The sequence below is a fragment of the Podarcis cretensis genome, assembly GCF_951804945.1.
Source record: "Podarcis cretensis genome assembly, chromosome: 14".
NCBI lineage: Eukaryota > Metazoa > Chordata > Lepidosauria > Squamata > Lacertidae > Podarcis > Podarcis cretensis.
In genome coordinates this window covers 42,015,467-42,036,446 of record NC_137183.1, presented here as the reverse complement: position 1 = coordinate 42,036,446, position 20,980 = coordinate 42,015,467, and the positions used below count along the sequence as shown (strand labels likewise).

Below are 20,980 nucleotides of genomic sequence, written 5' to 3'. Positions count from 1 at the left end.
ATTATTATTATTATTATTATTATTATAATACAAGTATTAATAACAATACATTATTAGTTAGTTATAACTAACTAATAATGTATTGTTTCTAGTTTCATTTGTGAACTGCTTCCTGCGAAGCCTCTGAAAGCGATTTCAACATTCAGAAAAATCATATATAAAACAACTGGATATCTATTAAAAAAAAATTAAAACCCAGTGCCAATACAATGGTACCTCGGGTTAAGTACTTAATTCGTTCTAGAGGTCTGTTCTTAACCTGAAACTGTTCTTAACCTGAAGCACTACTTTAGCTAATGGGGCCGTGCCACCGGAGCACGATTTCTGTTCTCATCCTGAAGCAAAGTTCTTAACCTGAGGTACTATTTCTGGGTTAGCGGAGTCTGTAACCTGAAGCGTCTGTAACCCGAGGTACCACTGTACTGTGATCTATATGTAACAAGCAAAGCAGGTCAGAGTTCTAGCCTGCTCAGGAATTATTATTTGGTATGAGGGAAGTATTCTATCATGTTAGCTCCACCTGGAAATGGAACATAATGTAACATTCTTCTTTGTATCTCCTCGCCTTCTTTGGTTTCAGGCAGGAAAAATGACCCCTTTCCCAACTGTGGCCCTCCTCCTCCTCCTCTTTGTGGTGGGCTACGGATCGTCGGAAAATTCCAGTACCTCCAGAGGGTGCGGCCTGGACCTTTTCCCTCAGTATGTCTACCTGTGTGACCTGGATGCCATCTGGGGGATCGTCGTGGAGGCGGTGGCCGGAGCTGGAGTCTTGACGACGCTGCTCCTCATGCTGATCTTGCTGGCAAGGTTGCCGTTCATCAAGGAAAAAGAGAAGAAGAGTCCGCTGGGGGTCCACTTCCTCTTCCTCTTCGGTACCCTGGGCCTCTTTGGGTTGGCCTTCGCCTTCATCATCCAGGAGGATGAGACCATCTGCTCGGTCCGCCGTTTCGCCTGGGGGGTCCTCTTTGCGCTCTGCTTCTCGTGTTTGCTTGTCCAAGCCTGGAGGCTACGGAAACTCGTCCGGCACGGCAAGAGCCCGTCCGGCTGGCAGCTGGCCGGTGTCGCCGTCTGCTTCGCGCTGGTCCAAGTCATTATCGCAGCGGAGTGGATGATACTGACAGTCGTGCGGGACGGGAAACAGGCCTGCCGTTACGAGCCGATGGATTTCGCGATGGCTTCCATCTACGTTATGTTTCTGATGGTGCTGGCCCTGGGCTTTTCTTTCTTCACAGTGTGCGGGAAGTTTAAGAAATGGAAGAAGAACGGAGTGTGCCTCATTCTAACCAGCTTTTTCTCAATCCTCCTTTGGGTTGCTTGGCTGACTATGTACCTCTACGGTAATAACGAACTGAGGAGAAGAGACCAATGGAGTGACCCCACTCTGGCAATAGCACTGGTGTCTAGTGGTTGGGTCTTCGTGATCTTCCACGCTATCCCGGAGGTTCACTGCTCCATCCTCCCATCCCAGCAGGAAAACACACCTAATTATTTTGATACTTCGCAACCGCGGATGCGGGAGACTGCTTTTGAGGACGACCTGCAGCTTCCGCGGAGCTACATGGAAAACAAAGCCTTTTCAATGGATGAGCATAATGCAGGTAAGACGCTTAAACCACAACCTGTTCTTTGCAGGGCAGGGATGGGTCTCCCGCAGCCTTCGAAATTGTTGTAGGGACTACAGTTCCCATCATCCCTGCCCATGGGCTGTGCTGTCTAGGACTGAGGGAGAGTTGGAGTCCAGCAACATTTGGTTGGCCACAGGTTACCCATCCCATATTGAGGGCATTATAATAAAGATGTATTTGGCAGGCGGGAACGCGTTCTGTGGAAAGGAAATTGTGGTGGCAAGTTTTGAGGCGGTGAGAGGGCCTGTTTGACCATGTGCTCCAAATGTCTCCATCATGGTCTTTGGAGGAGAACTAAGGGATGTTGCAGATCCACTAGAACTTACATTTTTGTAGTTAAATGGGTGGTGGGTGCATAATATTTATAGTTCACGTGCAGTGATCACTGAGACGGCATCTAGTTGGGTGAGACAATTCTGCCGGTTGCCACTGGTGTGGCTAGTCCTGGTGTGTTAGAATGACAAGCAATGTTGGAAACTCTGATATATAAGCTAGGTAGCAAATGACTCCGTAAAACAAAGTTGCCGTCAGCAAAATGGATTATCTAGTTGCTATTTGGGGGCAAGATGGCTCTAAAGTCTTTATTTTTCAAATGATGGACTGACTGTGATTGATTAAACATCTGACTAGTTCAGATGACAACCTTGAGCTAGGTTAAGAGCTTTGAGAACTCCTTAAAGAAGAATGGGAACCTTTTACAAAGTACTTAAAGAAACAACAAAATGAACTGGACTCCTTGGCAGGTTTTATAAACATTTACAAACTTCTTATTGGTAATATATAGATAGATAAATTAAGGATCTTTACAATTCTATAATATGCAGAGAACAACATGTGCTGAAAAACCAGAGAAAGGAGCTGGGGGAAGTCTGGGGGGGAGTGGGTGGGTTTTTCTTTTTGGGGGAGAGGAGGGGGAAAGTGTGGGGAAAGGAAGTTGATATGTTTTTGATAAATTGTTATGTTGAAATTCCTAATAAAAAATATTCAAAAAAAGAAAAGAAAAGAGCTTTGAGAACTTGGAGAAGAAAAGTCAATTGATCCAGGGACAGCCCACATATATATTGGCCTATTCCAACGTCCTTTTCTTAACGGTGACTGCTCCTGCTCAGGCTGCACAGAAAAAGCTATTTGGTTCCAGAGACTCATTCCGATAGTGCAGATGAAATATAACTGATGGAATTCTACAGGATGGGGTAGGAGTATGTGAAAACAGTCCAGATCCAATGATCCCCAGATGGTGGAGATGTCAAGTGCCATCCTGGCACCCAGGCATCTTCGCTTTGTCACAAGTGGTTGAAAGCAAAATGCGCCTGGTGCCTGGCTAATTTCGAACACGGCTTTTGAGGTGAGGTGACCAGAAGTTTGCAACATATTCCATATTCCAGTCACATCATAGCGTATTTTGCGGGTTTTTATGTTTCCTTATAGTATAACACTTTCCCCCTCCTCAAATTCTGTGACCAAGTTATATGCTACAGCTAGGATAGCTTGCCTTATGCTCTGTGCTACTGACTTTTGGGAGGCTAAATGTTTCCGAATGCTGTTTCTGAGCTGTAAGGTGGCAAGAGCAACCAGCTCTGGTGTGGGGTTCAATATTCTAACAAGGTAGGGAAAGAAAAGGAAACATTTGTGATTGGTTATGAGCACATCCTTGCATTGGAAAAGATAGAGCAGGTCAGGTTATTACAGAATAAATGGATTCCTGCTGTACATAAAGCAGGCAGAGAAGTTTTGAAGGATGTGTAATGGGCATTGGGAGGGCATTGTTCAGGCTGTAATAAGAACATCAGCTGGGCCTTGCTGGATCAGACCAAGAGTCCAGCATCGTGGGGCCCTTCCAGATGTACCGTTAGCAGCACTATAACTGTTTGGGATCCCCCCCCCCCCCGCATTGCATCATTTTACAGTGGTGCCTCGCAAGACGAAATTAATTCATTCCGCAAGTTTTTTCTTCTTGCGGGTTTTTCGTCTTGCGAAGCACGGTTTCCCATAGGAATGCATTGAAAATCAATTAATGCGTTCCTATGGAGACAGCTTGCCAGGCTGGCGGTGCGGAGAAGGGCTTTTCTCCCCACCGCAAGCCTTCAGGACAGGTACGGGAACAGAGGGGAAGGCGCGCAGCGCTTCTCCTCTGTTCCCGGGGCTTGTGGTGGGAGGAGGGTTTTTCCTCCCCACGCCAACATTCAGAACAGCATTCTGAAAGTTGGCGGTGGGAAGGAAAACCCTCCTCCCACTGCAAGTCTTCAGGACAGCCATCCGAAGGCTGGCGCGGGGAGAAGGTCTCTCCACCCCACCGCCAGCCTTCGGAGCAGCCATCCCAAGGCTGGCGGCCCGAGCAGGTCTCTCCGCCCCACCGCCAGCCTTTGGAGCAGCCATCCCAAGGCTAGCGGCCCGAGCAGGTCTCTCTGCCCCACTGCCAGCCTTCGGAGCAGCCTTCCGAAGGCTGCCGGTGGGGAGAAGGTCTCTCCGCCCCACCGCCAGCCTTCGGAAGGCTGCTCTTCCCCGCTGTCCCGGAGATTTCCCTATGGGCTTTCGTCTTGCGAAGGAAGCCCATAGGGAAATTTGTTTTGCGAAGCGCCTCCAAAACGGAAAACCCTTTCGTCTAGCGGGTTTTTCGTCTTGCGAGGCATTCGTCTTGCGGGGCACCACTGTATCACTATTCCGGAATACTGCAGTCATCAAACCAGTTTTTCTTCTATCACAGAAAAATGCAACCTTTGTGAAAGACCTGGAATATGTTCTGCAATATGTCCCTTGTGAGGAAGGTGCCTTGTGCAATTTCCCACATTTTGTCTGGCATTTGGGGTGTGCTTTAAGCAGCTTCTGTTTTGTGCTGTTTCTAAGAGGATTGGGCAAATTCATGGAGGATAAGCCTATCAATGGCTACTATGCATGATGACTATACTCCATGATTGAAGGCAGTAATGCTGTTGAATACCAGTCACTGTGAACCGCAGGAAGGGTGATTCCTCTCATCCTCGGCTCCTGCTTGCGGGTTTCCCAGACGCATCTGGGCAACAGGGTAACAGGATGCTGGACCAGATGAGTAATTGGCCTGGTCCAGCAGGTCCTTCTTATGTTCTTACATTCCCCCTCGTGCTTTTTTGACAAGAGCTAAGACCCAAACAGTGAACTCAAGAAGTTCCTGCAGCCTGACCTCAGGAATCCTGCGAATGCGCTATCGATACTCTGTTTTGCCCACTTGAAACTCCCAGCATTTGCTGGTTGAATGAACAAGAGAATGGAAATGACATGGCTGCAGCCACAAAACATTTCTCAGTGTTGGAAACTCTTGATAAATAAGCTAGGCGGCAAATGGCTCCGTAAACCAAGGTTGCAGTCGCCACAATGAAATGTCCAATTGCCATTTCTGGGCAGCTCTAGAGTCTTATTTTTTTTTCAAATGATGGACTGACTGCGATTGTTTATCTGGCTAGTTCAGATGACACCCTTGAGCTAGGTTAAGAACATGAACCTTAAAGAAGAAAAGTCACTTTATCCAGGGACAGTCCACATGAATATTGGCCTGTTTCTACAGGATGTGGTACTAGTGTGTGAGGACAGATCCAATGACCCCCACACATGCACCACCAGATGATGGAGATATCAGGCGCCATCCTGGCACCCGGGCATCTTCACTTGGTCACAAGTGGCCGATAGCCAGGTGCAAAATTTGCCTGGCGCCTGGCGAATTTCAAACACTGTTTCCAATCTGAACACATCCTGTCATTGGTGTGTATAAGGAAAAAGTCACCATCATCCTCAAAAAACAACAATAGTGGTGTGTATCTGTTGGTGTGGACAACATGCTACAAATTTTCTTTTTTTAAAAAAAAAATGATATTTATTAAAGTTTCCAAATTAAAACAAATAAACACAGACATATACAAACATACACAAACACAATACTAAAAACATGTATAATTTCAAATCTTATTTCTTAAACCTAATTTCCTCGACCTCCTCACACCTCCCCCTTCTGTATTCTAATTCCATTTATCTAATCAGCAAATCCATTCCCTTATTTTCCATTATTTTTGATAGTTCTGTTCTTTTCCCTTAATCAACACCCCTGAAAACCACACAATTTTAAAACTCACATCATGCTACAAATTTTCTCCCATAAACATTGGAGTGGCCAGCAGCCATATTGTTCTAAACAAAGCATCTGCAGGAGTCACCCAGATGATTCTGGGATGCGATCCTTACTTATGAGGAGTACTGTAAGAGACTCCTCCTTTACAGTTGTGAAATGTTGGCAGGCATGTGTCTAAGGGGTAGAAATGATATGTACATCTTGTGCAGCCCCCAGTACTCAGTTTGGATGCTGATGTAATAGTCATAAAACATGGGGCCATTTGCTTGCAGTGCATTGTGCTGTAGCACTGGGCTGCGCCTCGCTTCTCGTATCACCTTTCGGACACTTGGGTTGGGGACGGAGTCTGCAACGGAGCAATCTTTTTGAGAGCTGAGCGCCACTCAGGCCCGCAGCGACCGCCCCAGATTGCCAAGGATGACAGCCATGTAATTCAGCTTAAAGGGACGAGGCTAATCAAGCAGGAGCCTGTTCCCGCTGTGAAAAGATTATCCTGTCAGGCGCAGGAGAGAGACACACATGCAGTAATCCAGGCATACCCTCCATCCCATCTGCTCAGACATGAAGGATGTAGCAGGAGCAACAGTGGGCGGCTTCCAACAAAGTACAGTGGTACCTCGGGTTACAGACGCTTCAGGTTACAGAGTCCGCTAACCCAAAAATAGTACCTCAGATTAAGAACTTTGCTTCAGGATGAGAACAGAAATTGTGTGGTGGCGGTGGCACAGCGGCAGCGGGAGGCCCCATTAGCTAAAGTGGTACCTCAGGTTAAGAACAGTTTCAGGTTAAGAACGAACCTCCAGAACGAATTAAGTTCTTAACCTGAGGTACCACTGTATTAAAATACTGTAGTCTGTTAAACATTAAAAGCTTTCCTAAAGAGGGCTGCCTTCAGATGTCTTCTAAAAGTCTGGTAGTTGTTCTTCTCTTCGACATCTGGTGGGAGGGCGTTCCACAGGGCAGGTGCCACTACTGAGAAGGCCCTCTGCCTGGTTCCCTGTAACTTGGAGTTCCTAGGGCATTCTCTCCAATCATCCCTGTTGCTCACCCCACATCCAAGCAGTGAGAAATTTCAGGGTTACAGTGCTCATCCTAGGTTTGGTTTCCCTTAGAATTAGGTTACTAGAGCCTTGTTATTTTTGTGATTGTTTTGGTGGTAGTGCCTGTGATGCCTAACCTGTGTTTCTCACTATGAGAATTGACTTCACCACTTCTTAGTCCCACACAGCATGGCCAGTACTTAGGGATGATGGGAGCTGTAGTACAACAAGCCCTGGAAGGCCACATCAACTATCTAAAAACAAAGTGTGTCTTTTCTTTTCCTTGGAACGATTGGTGACATAAAAAGCGGCCTCATAAGTTGTTTTCAACTGTGTTTAATGTGTTTTAATGTGGTAACCTATCTTGGGATCCTTCTAGTTCAGTATTGTCTACACTGTCTGTCAGCAGCTCGGTGGTTTGAGGCAAGGGCATTCTTCAGCTGTTTAGTATGCGAGTAACCAGCCACCGCCAATTTAAATCTTTGTTTCCTCAGCACAGCTCTGAATTTGGAGTGCTCCATGTCAAAATGTTTGTAGTGAGATGACAGGCAAGTTTTGAAAGCTTTTGAAGATGCTGGCTTGTTGGGGCTGGTTTTCCCGCACCCCAGATCCCACGAGAGACTGCTGATTTTGTCACATGGCTGAATTCTGGTTCATTTGGAAGTTGACTTCTAAAGCCTTGGCTTTACTTTTTTTCCCATCGTCTTTGAATTCTTACTACGTAGAAACAAATGAGAACTTAGCACTCCTCCTTAACATATTGGATTGTAGAGATATAGCACCTTGGGAAGGACTGCAGCTCAGTGGTAGAACATCTGCATTGTATGCAGAAGGTGCCAGGTGGAGTCTCAACCTGGCAGCTCCACATAGGGCTCAGAGATGGACCTAGAGACCCATCAGTGCCGACAATACAGACCTAGGTGGACCAGTGGTCTGACTCAGTATCATGAAGGCCCATAGCTGAGTGGTAGAGCATTTGCTTTGCATTTGGAAGGTCCCAGGTTTGATCCCCAGCTTCTCCAGTTTGAGAAGAACTGTGTCTGAAACCATGGAGAACCAGTGCTAGTCAGTGATGCTCTGGGATGTGGAACCTCAGGTCCTGGGGTCAGACATGGCCTTCCAGGCCTCTCTATCAGGACCAGCGTTCAAATTAGTCAGGCGCCAGGCGCATTTTCCCAGTAGTGATGTATGGAAGTGAGAGCTGGACCATAAAGAAGGCTGATCGCTGAAGAATTGAATTATGGTGCTGGAGGAGACTCTTGAGAGTCCCATGGACTGCAAGAAGATCAAACCTATCCATTCTTAAGGAAATCAGCCTTGAGTGCTCACTGGAAGGATAGATTGTGAAGCTGAGGCTCCAATACTTTGGCCACCTCATGAGAAGAGAAAACTCCCTGGAAAAGACCCTGATGTTGGGAAAGATGGAGGGCACAAGGAGAAGGGGATGACAGAGGACGAGATGGTGGGACAGTGTTCTCAAAGCTACCAGCATGAGTTTGACCAAACTGTGGGAGGCAGTGGAAGACGGAAGTGCCTGGCGTGCTCTGGTCCATGGGGTCATGAAGAGTCGGACACAATTAAACAACATCAGCCACTGGCGACCAAGTGAAGTTGCCTGCGTGCCAGGATGAGACCTGGCATCTCCACCATCTGGAGGTGCATGCCTGGGGAATCAATGGAACTGGCCTGTTTCCACACACTAATACCACATTCTCCTAATATGATAAAGCTATCTGAACAAACTCTAAAAACAGCAAAAGCAACGTTTCATCAAATATTAAATTGATCTTCCATAAATGACCGTGTTACACCTCAGGGAAAGCTTTCCTAGGCGGAAATGTGTTCAGTAAACACCAAACTATCCATAACAGGTTTAAGAGGGCAGTGAAGGAGGAGAGGTTGTTGCCATGTGCAGAAATGAAATAGGGGGATGACCAAATAAAAACCAGAAGTTCAGGGAGTCTGTGGTGTCTCAAATAAAAACAATCCTCTTTATTCAATAGCACATCAATGGTCCAGCAAGAGAGGATTTTCTAGTGTAAGAGGCTGCTGGGATTTTTTCTGGGGTGTAATTTTTGCCCAGGTGCAGAAGAGGTGAACCATGGGCTTGCTGTGCAATGCCTTCTGATGTGCTTAGCAGTGAAGTACGCAGTCCTTGGCTGTCCAGAATTTTAATATCTTTTGGCTGTCCGGTTAACTTTGTCCTTTGATACAGAAGTAACACGAAATTCTAGCTAATCGGGAACAACTGAAAATTGGTCACACTGCTGGAACCAACCACATTACAGGTCACTACCATCGAGTAGCCAATCAGATTACAAATGGGCGCCCACTGGCAGAATTCCATGGAAGATTAATCGCTGTTCACCTGCACTGAACCCATCAGTGGGTAGATTTAAATGTACACTACCACTGTCTGGAAAGTGTGTCTGTCCTCTGCCCCCTTTGTTGTTTTTGACTCAGATTAACATGGAAAGGAAAAGCCTCTCCCCAATATCTGCCTAAGTCTGAATGTTTGTGAATCTTTCATGTCAGTCAATATTTTCACCATCTGTATTGAAATTTGCAGATTGCAGCAAGCTTGCTAGATGTTATTTCACAAAGGCGATATAATAACTACATATATAGAATATATTGGAAGCTTCACAGTGGAATGGGATATGAGAAACCAAATATTGCCTGACCTCCCATCTTTTTTGCTGTGACCAAAATTGAGAGCTCTTCCTTTTCTAAAACATCTGTAAGACTATATACATTCGTCTAGGCATGACAGCACTTCCTTCTGAGGCAACAAGCAAGATTGTCATGCACTTCTGTCAGCAAAGTGGGAAAATATTTGCCCTCTGCTGTCCCAGAAGCAGTGGAGGCTGGAGTGAATGGAGTTCTGCCCCACCAGCCTCAATCTCTCTCTAGCCATCCTCCAACTGCCTGCCTCCTCTGTGTTGCCCTTGTAGAGTTCAGCAGGGAGGAGGATGGGACAAAAGTAGGCTCTAGCCCTGCCTGCCATTGGTTCTGGCTCCCCCTATTGTTGGTCTTCCAGCAGTCCACCCTACCAGTCCCAATGGGCGCCAGCCATCAATATAATTCAAGTGTCTATCTAATGAGCTTAAGTAGATTTAGGTGGGTAGATTTCAGTGAAACATTAGGAAGAACTTCTCTTGAGCAGATATAAAAAAAAAATGGTGTAGATTGGGAGAAAAGCACAATAAAATCTTAATGAATTTTTATTAGGATTTTTCTTTTTTTAAAAAAAAGAAACTGCAAATACTTTCACAATGTTTTGCATTGCTTCGACTCTTTTCTGTAGAGTTAAATTCATCAGCTTTTCATTTAATTGTGGTGTAACTTTATCAGCTTTGTAGCTTTCTGAACTGGTACTTTATAAGAAAGATAAATCGATATGAAAAACCTCATAAAATGAAAAGTAAACAATTGTTTTTGGGAGATGGATGGACAGCAAGCTGATGTAGAAATGTGAAGAACTAAATTTAAGACTGGAAAAATGAGAAACCGAGAAAAACTGAAATCACTAGATTTTCCCATCTCTAGTTGCCATCTATTAAGTTTAGGAATAAGGTTTTCCTGTTAGTCTTTGTACTTCCATGTGATGGGCAGATCCACATTATAAATAAAATTTATTATTATTATTATTATTATTATTATTATTATTATACATTTGAAGTGCATCTTTAAAGCGCACATCTTTCCCCAAAGCATCCTGGGAACTGTAGTTTACCCCTCACAGACCCCAAGCAAACTACAGATCCCACGATTCTTTGGGGGACATCTTGTGCTTTATATGTGCTTTGGATGCGCTTTAATTATATGGCATGGATAGGATATGCTCTCTGTTTCAATACTCAAAGGTAGTATTATTCCCTTCCTTTCCGAGGTTTAGGATGTGAGTGCAGGTGATCCTTAGGTAATCAAAACAGTAGTAAAGAGGGAATGTATCAGCAGGTTTCTGGGTGGGAGCAGAAATAAGGCAAGAGTTGGAGAAAATAAGGCAAGAGTGTAGCAGAGCCCAGAAATGGCCCAATGAAGACTGGGCATGGTCAGTGATCACAGAACGTTGACTGGTTGCTGGAAGGTGGCATGTGTGGAAAACCTGGCAAAGATTGAAATAGAATGGAGTTGGCTGGAATCCTCGATGGGGACTTGGTGCAACACTTGGTTGGACCTACCATTTGCACCCACAGTGGCCATTAGGATGTCAACCTGCTCGCAGACATCCTAGAGGCATCTGGTGGGCCAGTAAGGGAAGCAGGATACAGTTCTCTTTTTTATCTTTCCAGAATGCAAACATCTTTCTTTTACCTGTCTTTTTTTTCTCCCCACCCCGCACCCCAAAATATACCACACACAGCTTTGCGGACTGCAGGATTTCGCAACGGCAGCCTGGGTAGCCGTCCCGGTGCCCCCTTTAGAAGCAACGTCTACCAGCCCACTGAGATGGCAGTTGTCCTGAATGGTGGGACTGTAAGTATCAAAATGTGACTCTAGAAGATGCTGCCTTTTAGGGTGAACGCCCAACCTCTGGTTTCAACTCAGAACTTTATTCAATTGGATGCTTATGCATATTTGGGAGGGGGGCAAGGTAGACTGGGGACATGAACAGTTCAAATAATAAGTATTGCATGCAGTCCTTCAGAAGATGACTTAAATTCCAAATTTTCCTGACATTGTTGGGCCGTTTAAGCTTTTGCTGCTAAGATTGTTCTTTTCAGGATTGGTCCAAACAATGCCATCCGCCCCCCTTAAATGAGTAATATCTCAGTGTCCACCGTTAACAGTAATTCAGGTGTCTGGTTTTTTATTTTTAAAAATTACAAAACACATCTGGGTTATGTTTCCTTTTTGAAAACCCAGCACTTTCCCTACAAAGGCCCTCTTTCGCTGAGGACATTACCACCTTTCCTTATGATAGTTCCACAGACACACACACACATACACCCGTGCCTGTGCTGAGCTCCTGATAGAAACGCACAGCTCCAAACAGAGGCCCGCACAAGAGAGTTTGCTGAAACGGGTCTGCGTGGCCTTGGGACGCAAGCTGCTCTCTTAATCCGCAGCCAGGTCACTGCGAGAGTGGCTTACGGAGAGATCTGGAGCCAAACAGCCTCCTTACATCTCATTTGCATTGTGTGTGTTTAAGTGCACCCAAGAAACTCCATAGGCCGCTTTTGTGTGTGCTCACTCTCTCCGGCTTGCTGGTGAAAGGAAAACGCTCAACCAACCCCCCACCCACTTTTAAAAAAAAATCCATGCCTACATACATGCTGCTTAAAAGGCTACTCATGAGCCAGCTTCTGTTCCATGCAAGTTGGGCTGTTTTCTTTTATTATCATTGGGGGGTTTTGCTGATACCATAATGCAGATTTACACACAATCTTTTTTTATTTTTATTTTTTTGAAATGCACAAATATTAACATCAGTTTGTAAGGTCTGTTCCCCAGCCTGCTGCCAGCCCTGTTCACCCGGCGGGAGGGTGGGGTGGAGAGACACTGTTGGACAGAGCCGCTGAGAGCCAGATTGCCCCTGTGAGGATGTAACCAGTTGGAGGGGGAGCTCAAGAGTGGCTCTCTGTAGCTAATACTGCTCTGAGCTAATGCCATTCCAAGCTGCAATAAGCTGCCCTCTCCCTCCCTCCCCAAGCCACAATTTAGTTGATTATACTGGCTGCAACCTGGCTTTTCATCACTAGGTCCGAAAGAGGCAGTTTGCTTTTGTGGCCTTTCCCTAGGAGTCAACGTTAGATTTAGAAATATCTGCTAAGTGCCACGATTGAGGCTGAGATTTGCACACCACAAGACTAAAATCTAGTGGGGGGTTCAGTTTATTCACTCAGTATTCATCACCCACAAGAAATATTTTTTAAAGTTGAGTTTCTGCCCTTGCTCATTTATAGGTGCCCATGCTTTGGGCAATGGAAGCTGGTCCAATGCAATGAACAGGGGTCTGCCACACTGACCTCAGTCAGCTCCCATCTGTCTGCCTTCTTACATACAACCAGTCCAGCTGGTGCCCCTGGCTATCACCTTCCTCCTCTTGTCTCAGATTTGGCCTTGTAGGAGGATGGGGACCAAGCTAGGATGAGTCTGCTATTAGCTCTAGCGCCACCTACTGTTGGCTTCCCTGCCTTCTGGCCTACCAGTCCCAGTGGGTACCAGCCAATACAAGCTTTGGCCCAGCTCACTGAACTAGTCAGCTGGAGTCTGGACTGTACCATTTCCAGGCTGCATGACTGAAAGCTATCATGTCTGAGGGGAAGGCTAGTCTAGAACGCTTCTTCTTGGGAGACATCATAATTTGGTGGTCCCAATTTCATTCCCTGAAATATTCTCCAGAAGGGATGGGAAAGGGCTGGAGATCCCAGAAGCTAGAATTTGGTGATTTTGTCCTTCAGCTGTAGAATGCTGCTTCATAATGTTCATAAAGAAAAGGATGAAGGACCTGGGTATCCAGCCCAGGGGTTGTCCACCTCGCTGACAGCTAGGTCTTTGCAGGGGATGTTACAAAAACCCCTCAGGTTGTCTCCAAGTGAGCCCTATTCAGAGCAGGCCTGCTGAAAGTCGCAGACCAGCAGTGATCATGCCCATTAATTCCAACTCTCGAGTACGACTTAACATTGGCTACAGCCCTTAGCATACTGACTGACCATGGTGTTAATTTGGGATGGCTCTGTGTGCTTTTGTGTATATCATGTAGCCTGTCTTAAGTGATTTCTTAATGGTCTAGAATGTTTAGTTATGGCTTTATTATCCTTATTTCCAGATTCCAACTGCTCCACCAAGTTACACTGGAAGACACCTTTGGTGAAAAAGCTTATAGGCTGTAGAGGATGAGAGAGAGAGACAGATTTTATTTCCTGGCAGTGTGCATTGTTTTATTTTTTTCTGAGGGAAGAGTGAATAATCCTAGCACAGGACACCAGCAGTGCGGGAGGAGGGGACCCATCCACGGAGCATGGGAGATCCTAGACCGGATAGCTTGTTGTTGTTTTAAAAATAAAAATAAAAATGTGAGCGCCGTTTGAATTGATAAGCTAACCACAAAAGCAAAACCTCTGCAGTGAAATATAAGCTAAAACTAAGTTTAAAAATAGACGTAAGCGCACTCTTCCAAAAATAAAAACGGGAGAAAGGGGACACAGTGTTCAGAAATGGCAAGGCAACTCTCTGCTGCAACCAGAAAGCAAGGCAAATATGGCCTTTGTCTGGCCATCCAAGTTTTGAGATGAAGAGGATAAAACAAAAAAAGTCCTTAATTCAGATTGCCGCTGCTCTCAGCCCGGCAGGCTTTCTTGCAACTTAACTGGCCGTCTTGGAAAGGAGAGAGTGGTCATAGGGTAAGAAAAATAAAAAATAAAATTATATCCATCTAGAATAGTGTTTCCTGACCATCCCAGGCCCTTTTTAAAGGTCATTTCTCACTCCAAAAATGAAGGAAAGTACCACTGTGTATATACTGGGTTTCTAAGGCCAGCCGTACGAGGGTGAGGAACCAACTTTGTTATTTTAGAAAGTGCAGGCTGGTCCATGGCAGCTGGCCTGCCACTCTTCGCCCCGTAAGCACCCTAGGAAGTTCCACAGCAACCTTCCTACTGAAAGGGGGCGGGGCTCTGTTTGCTCCGCCTCTTTTGCACACGGCCATGTCAAAGGCAGCCCTTGCTATTAAATCGTGTTGTGTGGAAGGGGTTGGGAGGGAGAGGACAGGCCAAGGCGATTGTAGCTCCTAAGTGTGTCCAAGAAGTGGAACCAGACACACAGGAAATCTAGGAAAGTTGGGGCGCCCCTTGGGCAGGGTTCACTAAAAAACGTTGGATTCCCCCATCACTCTCCTCCCAACTCCAGTTTAGCACTGGAGCCTCATTGACTGCAACGGGTTGTTCATTCCCTTGTGTGCTTTTTTTATTTTTACGGAGGATTTTATTCCTTTGTGTGTTTTCTAATGGGATTATTTTCATGTGGGGGTTGGGAACGAAGTGTGTGGTTGTTTCCCCACCCTGTTTCACCAGAAGGTCCCATGTGCCTGCCTGCCTTTTCACATTTTTATGGTTTTAATGATGTTCGCCAGAGCATCCCTTCATTTGTTTAGCATTGAACGCATATTGGGCATGTGAACAGCCATCACATCCTCCAGTCAAGCCAGCATTGTGCCCTGCTTTCCTGCAGAAAAAAAAAGCAATTGAGGTTTGCTTGTGTTTTTTTTTCTAAACACACACACACACACAAACACACATTACATGAAGTTGCAAAGTATGCGGAAGGATGGAATTCTTTTGCATCTGTTCTCATTAATATATAATCTATTTTCAAATGGTGAATATAAATGATAATGTAACAAAATAAAGACCACATAACAGAGTAGCTTTGCAAGGCTGTATCCTGAAAAGGAAAGAAGACAGGTTTTTTTAAATTTTTACTTTGGGAAATGTCCCTGGTTTCTTTACTATAAGCCTGATCTTGTTAATTTCGGCCTAGTTCTCATTGAGGTCACCAACTCGTTGTTTGGGAAGTAGTACAACTTCAGACTTAACAACCGGTTTTTTAACAACAGTTTTCTGGCAAAGGGTGGGTGGCCACAAATCAGGGATGTTGGAGGTGTTTGGAATAGATCAGGTGGTTTGGATTCAGTGACGTCTTCCAATGCTTGTAAGGAGCTGCAGGCTCATTTGATTGAAAACTCTTCTATGCAATGGACATTCCTTGCCCGCAGAAAGCCAGCAAGTTGGGGAAAACCCTGCCATGCTATGTTTCTATATGCAGGGGTTTCTATTCATTTGTGATTAGGAGAACTCCACCCTAGATCTGGCATTGCTCTTAGGTTCTCAGGTGGTGGCGTGAAGCAGAAGTAATTTTCCTCTGCTCTTCCTGGTGTGCCAGCACCACCCGTTTTTGGAATCTGGCCATGGTTACATCTGTGTTTGGCATAGCAAGGCTGGAGTACTGTTCCACGCTGCCTGTGGGGCTGTCCTTGGAGAGTGATCAAAAGGTGTCGGTGGTTCAAAACACAGCAGCTGTGGAAGCCAGTTTGAGGGGTCATTTTCTTTTGTTCTTGTACCAGCTTGAAGCTTCTGGAGAACCATTGGCAGTGAAAAAAGATAATCCCAGTTTGGATGGGGGAAAGTATTAAGCATTTTCTTGTGTTAGAATCTGGGCACAATCCATTATGCTGCTTATTACATCTAAAGTCCAATTAGGCTGAGGGCAGGGTGGCTGCAGGGGGCCAGATCTTTATGTCCCCATTCCTGTGAGTCAACCCACCTGTCAGTCACCAGACCTCAGATGATTGGCAGGAGGGTTTATCCCACTCATCACAAAATTTCCATTGACACCACGGCTAAAATGAAGCTTTCCCTCTCCTCCGTTTTAGCAGAAATTTCAATAGAAGCTACTTGGTACTATTGGAGCAAGGTTCGTTCCCCTCGCCTGTCAGCTCATGGGCTGTGGGAGCGTAGCTTGCTCCACAAAGAGAACAATCGGGAGCTCATTTCAAGCTCCCGGTTGCTCCTGTGTAGTCATGTAACTTGTCAGCTGTCCGCCAAGCAGCCATGATTCATGAGGAACAGTCTCGCAGGCAAAATTGGGAACACTGCCAGGCCAAATATGACCTGTGGGCCAGAAGTTCCCAATCTCTGGCTTAGGACCAAGACCATCTTAAGGCAAGGGTAGCTAAACATCAGGGATGATGGTATTGTTATGGTCCAACATCATCCGTAGAGCCCCACGTTCATTACCCCTTTCTTAGGAAGAGAAGGCCCTTAAACCTTACCTGAGCTCATTTTCCAAGGTTTGGATGATGGGACCAAAGGAAAGGGCCTTCTCTGTGGTAGCACCCAGACGACTGAGTCTTCTTCTCAAGTTTCGCCCCATCCATTCACTCAAGCTCTCCTGCTATCAGGTGGAGAGACTTTTTTATTTAGGAAAGCATTGGACATTTAAGTTTTGATCTCTCTCAGTCTTCCTGCTCTGTTGTTTTGTGGGGAGTGGAAAATTGATGCTGTTCCTGCTGTTGTATTCATGATCTGATTGTATTATTTTAACGCCTCTTTTCTGTATCATCATTGTTGTTTAAGATCATGTCAGCCACCTCGAGCTGCTCCCGTTGGAAGCGAAGGGCGAGGCATAAAGCCCCAAAATAGAGACATGAATTAAGATGTTCTACCTGCAGTCTGAAATAGTACCTTCACCTCAATGAGAACTAGGCCTTTAATGTCCATGAGTAGCCTCATTGACCCTGGCTGGTCTATTTAGTAGCAAAAGGGGTACAAGATCAGGATTTTTGTGATACACACTTATATATTATAAAAGAAAGTATACATTGCCATTCTTGCCATGATTATCTTACCAAGTCCCGTTCCCCCCATCCCCCGGACTAGGTAATAGCAATAACTTTTTTGTTGTGCACAAACAGTTGCTTTATGTGCTCTCAACAGAAAAGAACCACACACGGTGAATGCATTCAGACAATGTATAAATAAAATGTGTTGCATTTTATTGAGATTTGAACAGGTTGGGTCTCATTTTATCACTATATAAAATCTTAGCTGGTGCTTTCATGTGTGTGTTTTATTTTAAGGGAAATGGAAAAAGTGCAGTTTGAAAAATGGACTTTTCTTAAACTTCTATTATTAAAAAAACACACACATAAGATGCACATGGCATAAATGGCAAAACAATTTTCTTTTTCCCAGCTGAGTGTTGATATATTTTTGGAAGCGATTGGGTTGGTGGTGTTTCTTTTTTTAATTATATGGGGGTGGGGGGCTGACTTTAAAGAAAAAAAATTACTTTCAAGGAGTGTAATTTAAGATGTTCAATGTTTGTTTGTTTGTTTTTTAGACAAGAAGGGATTTAACAATCCTGCTTCCCCTTAAGTCAATGGCAGTTTGGGATCTTAAAGACAGGGCTGGATCCTGCAAACACAGGACTTCCCTTAACCACTCATGTCAACCCGAGCCTTGCTTCATAGTGGTGGGAGGTGTGCAGATTAAACCTTAATAAAATAAAATAAATAAAATAAAATAAGGGATTGATTCATTTTCCCAGCAAGTTAGTTTTGGAATGAATTTATATTTTTGTCAGTCTGTAACTTGTGATGTCAGATTCTGCCACCCCACCCCCCAAAAAAAACCACTTGTTGATTTTTTTAAAAGGGGCACTTTTATGTTAAGTTATATTTTTGTTAATGTAACGAAGTTGTTTATACTTTTGCCTTTTGAGGAAAGTGATTACGAATGTAAAGCATCTGTAACTCCACAACAGTAAGCACAACTACTTGGGGGGGTGGGATTTGGTTTCACTGTAACTCACTCTAGGAAGCGTAAAAGCTACTATGTTCTCCATTGTTGCCAATCAATAATGCCACTCAAATGGGGTGGGAGGAATATATATGTATATATATTTTAGGATGCAACCCTATGCACACTTTCCTGAGAGTAAACCCCATTGAATACCATGAAACCTACGTTTGAGTAGTTATGGCAGAATTGTGTTCTATAAGGCACCTTAGACTGTTGTCGACATGCTGGTTTTTGAGATTAGCTAGGTGGCACCCCCATAAGCTGAAAGAAAAATGCAATGCATTAAGCAAATACACCAGGGGCCACTATCCTTTTTTGGACCAGGGGATCACATTGTGCATTTTGAGAGATTGCTGGGGGGGGGTGCCTTTCACAAATGGACTGCCAACAGGGGGTGTGTGACATAACACAACATGGTTGTCGTGGAAGGCATGGCGTCACACAGAATTAGAGAGTACAATCAGGGCAAAGTTTTTCCCATGGCTGTATTTCCATGGGAGAAGAGGCTTGTTCTGTTGAATTTCTTCCTGGAAAATAGGGAAGAAGCAGGGAAAGTGCATTAAAGAGGAGAGGGAAGCAGCAGCTCTTTAGGACTGCAGGGATTCCTACTGCCTGATGTCCAAGCGGCTCTGACTTCGCCCATTGGCTAAGAACACTGGCAGGTGAGAGGAGCCAGGCTGGCTCATTTCACAGAAATGATTGAGAGTTGGTGAACCTTGCACTGCACTGTGCAAAGGATTGCGTCCTCCAGTTGCAAACAGCCTGCACCTATTTGAAGACTAGCAAAACGGTACCCATTGGCTTCGGTTGAGCAGCTCTGGTGGGTGCATACATGGAATTTTGGGCATGTGCCCCATCCAGAGCCCCATGAAATTTTGGGATTGAAGCCACTGACTTGGAGTGGCTCTGGTGAGGGCACACGTTAGACCTGAGCTGTAGATGAATGCTGGTGGCCAACCTGAGTGCACCACCTGGAGTAAGGGCTCTCCTGCTATACACCAGCCCTTTTTACACCCGTTGCAAGGAAGATCCAGAGGTTGGGAGGTAGTTTCCACTCCAGCATCTCTTTTCAAGATGGTGGAGAAGGTTTCAAGGGGCACAGATGCCCTTGTCAAAGGATCCTGTGTCTTCAGTCTTGCAGGATGCAGTCCTAGATAAACAAGGTGTGTTAAAATTCTAGCTTTAACTGCTAGGCAATGGCATCGTTCTTGGCTTAACTCTGCTTGAGGCTTCTGTTCTAACCAAAGGCAGTACAACTGGAGGCACATGTAGCTTTTATTTAAAAGAGAACAGATAGGACTACTCTTGCCACCTTACCAGATTACACAGCAGGTGCTTTTATTAACTGATGAGAGCCAAGTCTCATTTTTTTTGATAATATATATATTTATTAAATGTATTAATGTGCATTTTTTATAATGTCCCCTTTTCCCACTCTGCTGACCGTTGCATACTGTTTAATCTTGTACATCTTTGGAAAGGTTTTCAAGACAATCAAATGTGTACCATAATGACTGTACATAAAGATACAAAATTTAAAACGAAAACAAAACAAAAAAAGTTGTAAAGCATGGGCAAAGACATTTTATTTTCAAAATGCTGTTCTTAACAAAACAAAACAAAAATAAAGGCTTTACTATTTACTTACAATGTGGTGGTCATTTTGGTTTTGTCCCTCGAAAACGCAAAGGGTTGACATTTTTGTAACGTTCAAAGAGGCAGCGTCCTGATCCCTTGGCACAGGTGTTAATGGGGTTCTGGCAATTACTCTCGAGGGGCTTCCAATGACTTCTCAGCTGCTCATGCCTTTGGAACAGGGTGGTAGCGCCACAAAAGCAACAGCCAACATGGTGCCTTCTGCATGTTGTGGATTACAACTCCCATCAGCGTGGTCAGGGGTGATGGGAGTTGTAGTCCAACACCTGGGACAATGGCAGCCTCTTAATGTAGCAGTTTGGGGAGGGAACACTTCCTTGGATTGCTTGCATAATTTTATTGATTAGCTAAGGTGAAATAATTATTAAAAGCTGGAGTGATATTCCTCCCTGCAACCAGCATTAAGTTGCCAGGATGGGGATGATTCTGACTTGGGGTGGAAAGCCTGTGAGCCCCTCCAGCTGCTGTACTGCAATCCCATCCTTCTGGACCATTGGCTGTGCTAACTGAGCTATGGTACGTCCAACATCCCCATCTCTAGGGATTAGGTCTCCTGTCTCTAATCACAAGTGGGGATAGAAGCAACCACTCTGATTTAGCTGGATTTCTCCCCGTACATAAACACTGATGTGTTTGGATGGCACATGAGCCACCTCGTGACTGTTTATGCCACTACTTCAATCGGAACATCAGCCAGTGCCTGCAACTCCCTGGTCCGCCTGATTTACAGCCTTCATTCAAACCAGAATACTTACAATGAACCAATCTTCAATCACACTGAAGTGGATGGGACCAAGATCAGGTTAGATTAAAGGACTGTGGCATTGAGGTCGGCTGTAAATCAGGCTGTCTTACACAGTGTTCTTCTTTGAAAAGTGCCGGAGGGATTTTAGTCCCCAAGCTGACCCCAAACACCATTTGGTTACAGTGGAAAACACTTCACTGAGCCCTGCTCCCTTAATCAGCAGCTGATGGTGACGATTTGGGGCTTTTAAATTAGTATGAAAAGTAGTATCACTGCAGAGCTAAATCACGCGTGGATGCCCAGCTGATCTGTACCATTTGTGGATTCTCATCTGTCAAGACTGGAACGGTTTGATTTTCTTCCTCTTTCTCTGTGACCGTGGTGACTTCTGGCTCCGGCAAGATTTCCACCACTGCCTGTTTTGAGCGAACTGGGCTGGGCTGGGCTGAGTCTTCCAGCTTGGTTCCCACTGCAAGCGAAAGGATTTTTTTAAATGCAGAACTTTGTCTCAA

The 20,980-nt window shown here is 45.0% G+C and overlaps 2 protein-coding genes across 5 annotated transcripts in view; one reads left to right on the top strand and one right to left on the bottom strand.

Moving 5' to 3' along the window:
* The window catches only part of GPRC5B (G protein-coupled receptor class C group 5 member B), a 29,699-nt gene extending 9,982 nt beyond the window's left edge, over positions 1–19,717 (top strand). Inside the window, exons 2-4 of the mRNA XM_079953937.1 lie at positions 581–1,598; positions 11,128–11,240; positions 13,537–19,717. Coding sequence (XP_079810063.1) covers positions 590–1,598; positions 11,128–11,240; positions 13,537–13,581 — 1,167 coding nt within the window. The 5' untranslated portion in view covers positions 581–589 and the 3' untranslated portion in view covers positions 13,582–19,717. The remainder of the gene's footprint in view (positions 1–580; positions 1,599–11,127; positions 11,241–13,536) is intronic.
* Positions 17,474–20,980, bottom strand: part of IQCK (IQ motif containing K) — a 39,801-nt gene continuing 36,294 nt past the window's right edge. For all 4 annotated transcript variants that reach the window (XM_079953994.1, XM_079953997.1, XM_079953996.1 and 1 more), the window contains one exon: positions 17,474–20,937. In XM_079953994.1, the coding sequence (XP_079810120.1) occupies positions 20,738–20,937 (200 nt within the window). In that variant the 3' untranslated portion in view covers positions 17,474–20,737. The remainder of the gene's footprint in view (positions 20,938–20,980) is intronic.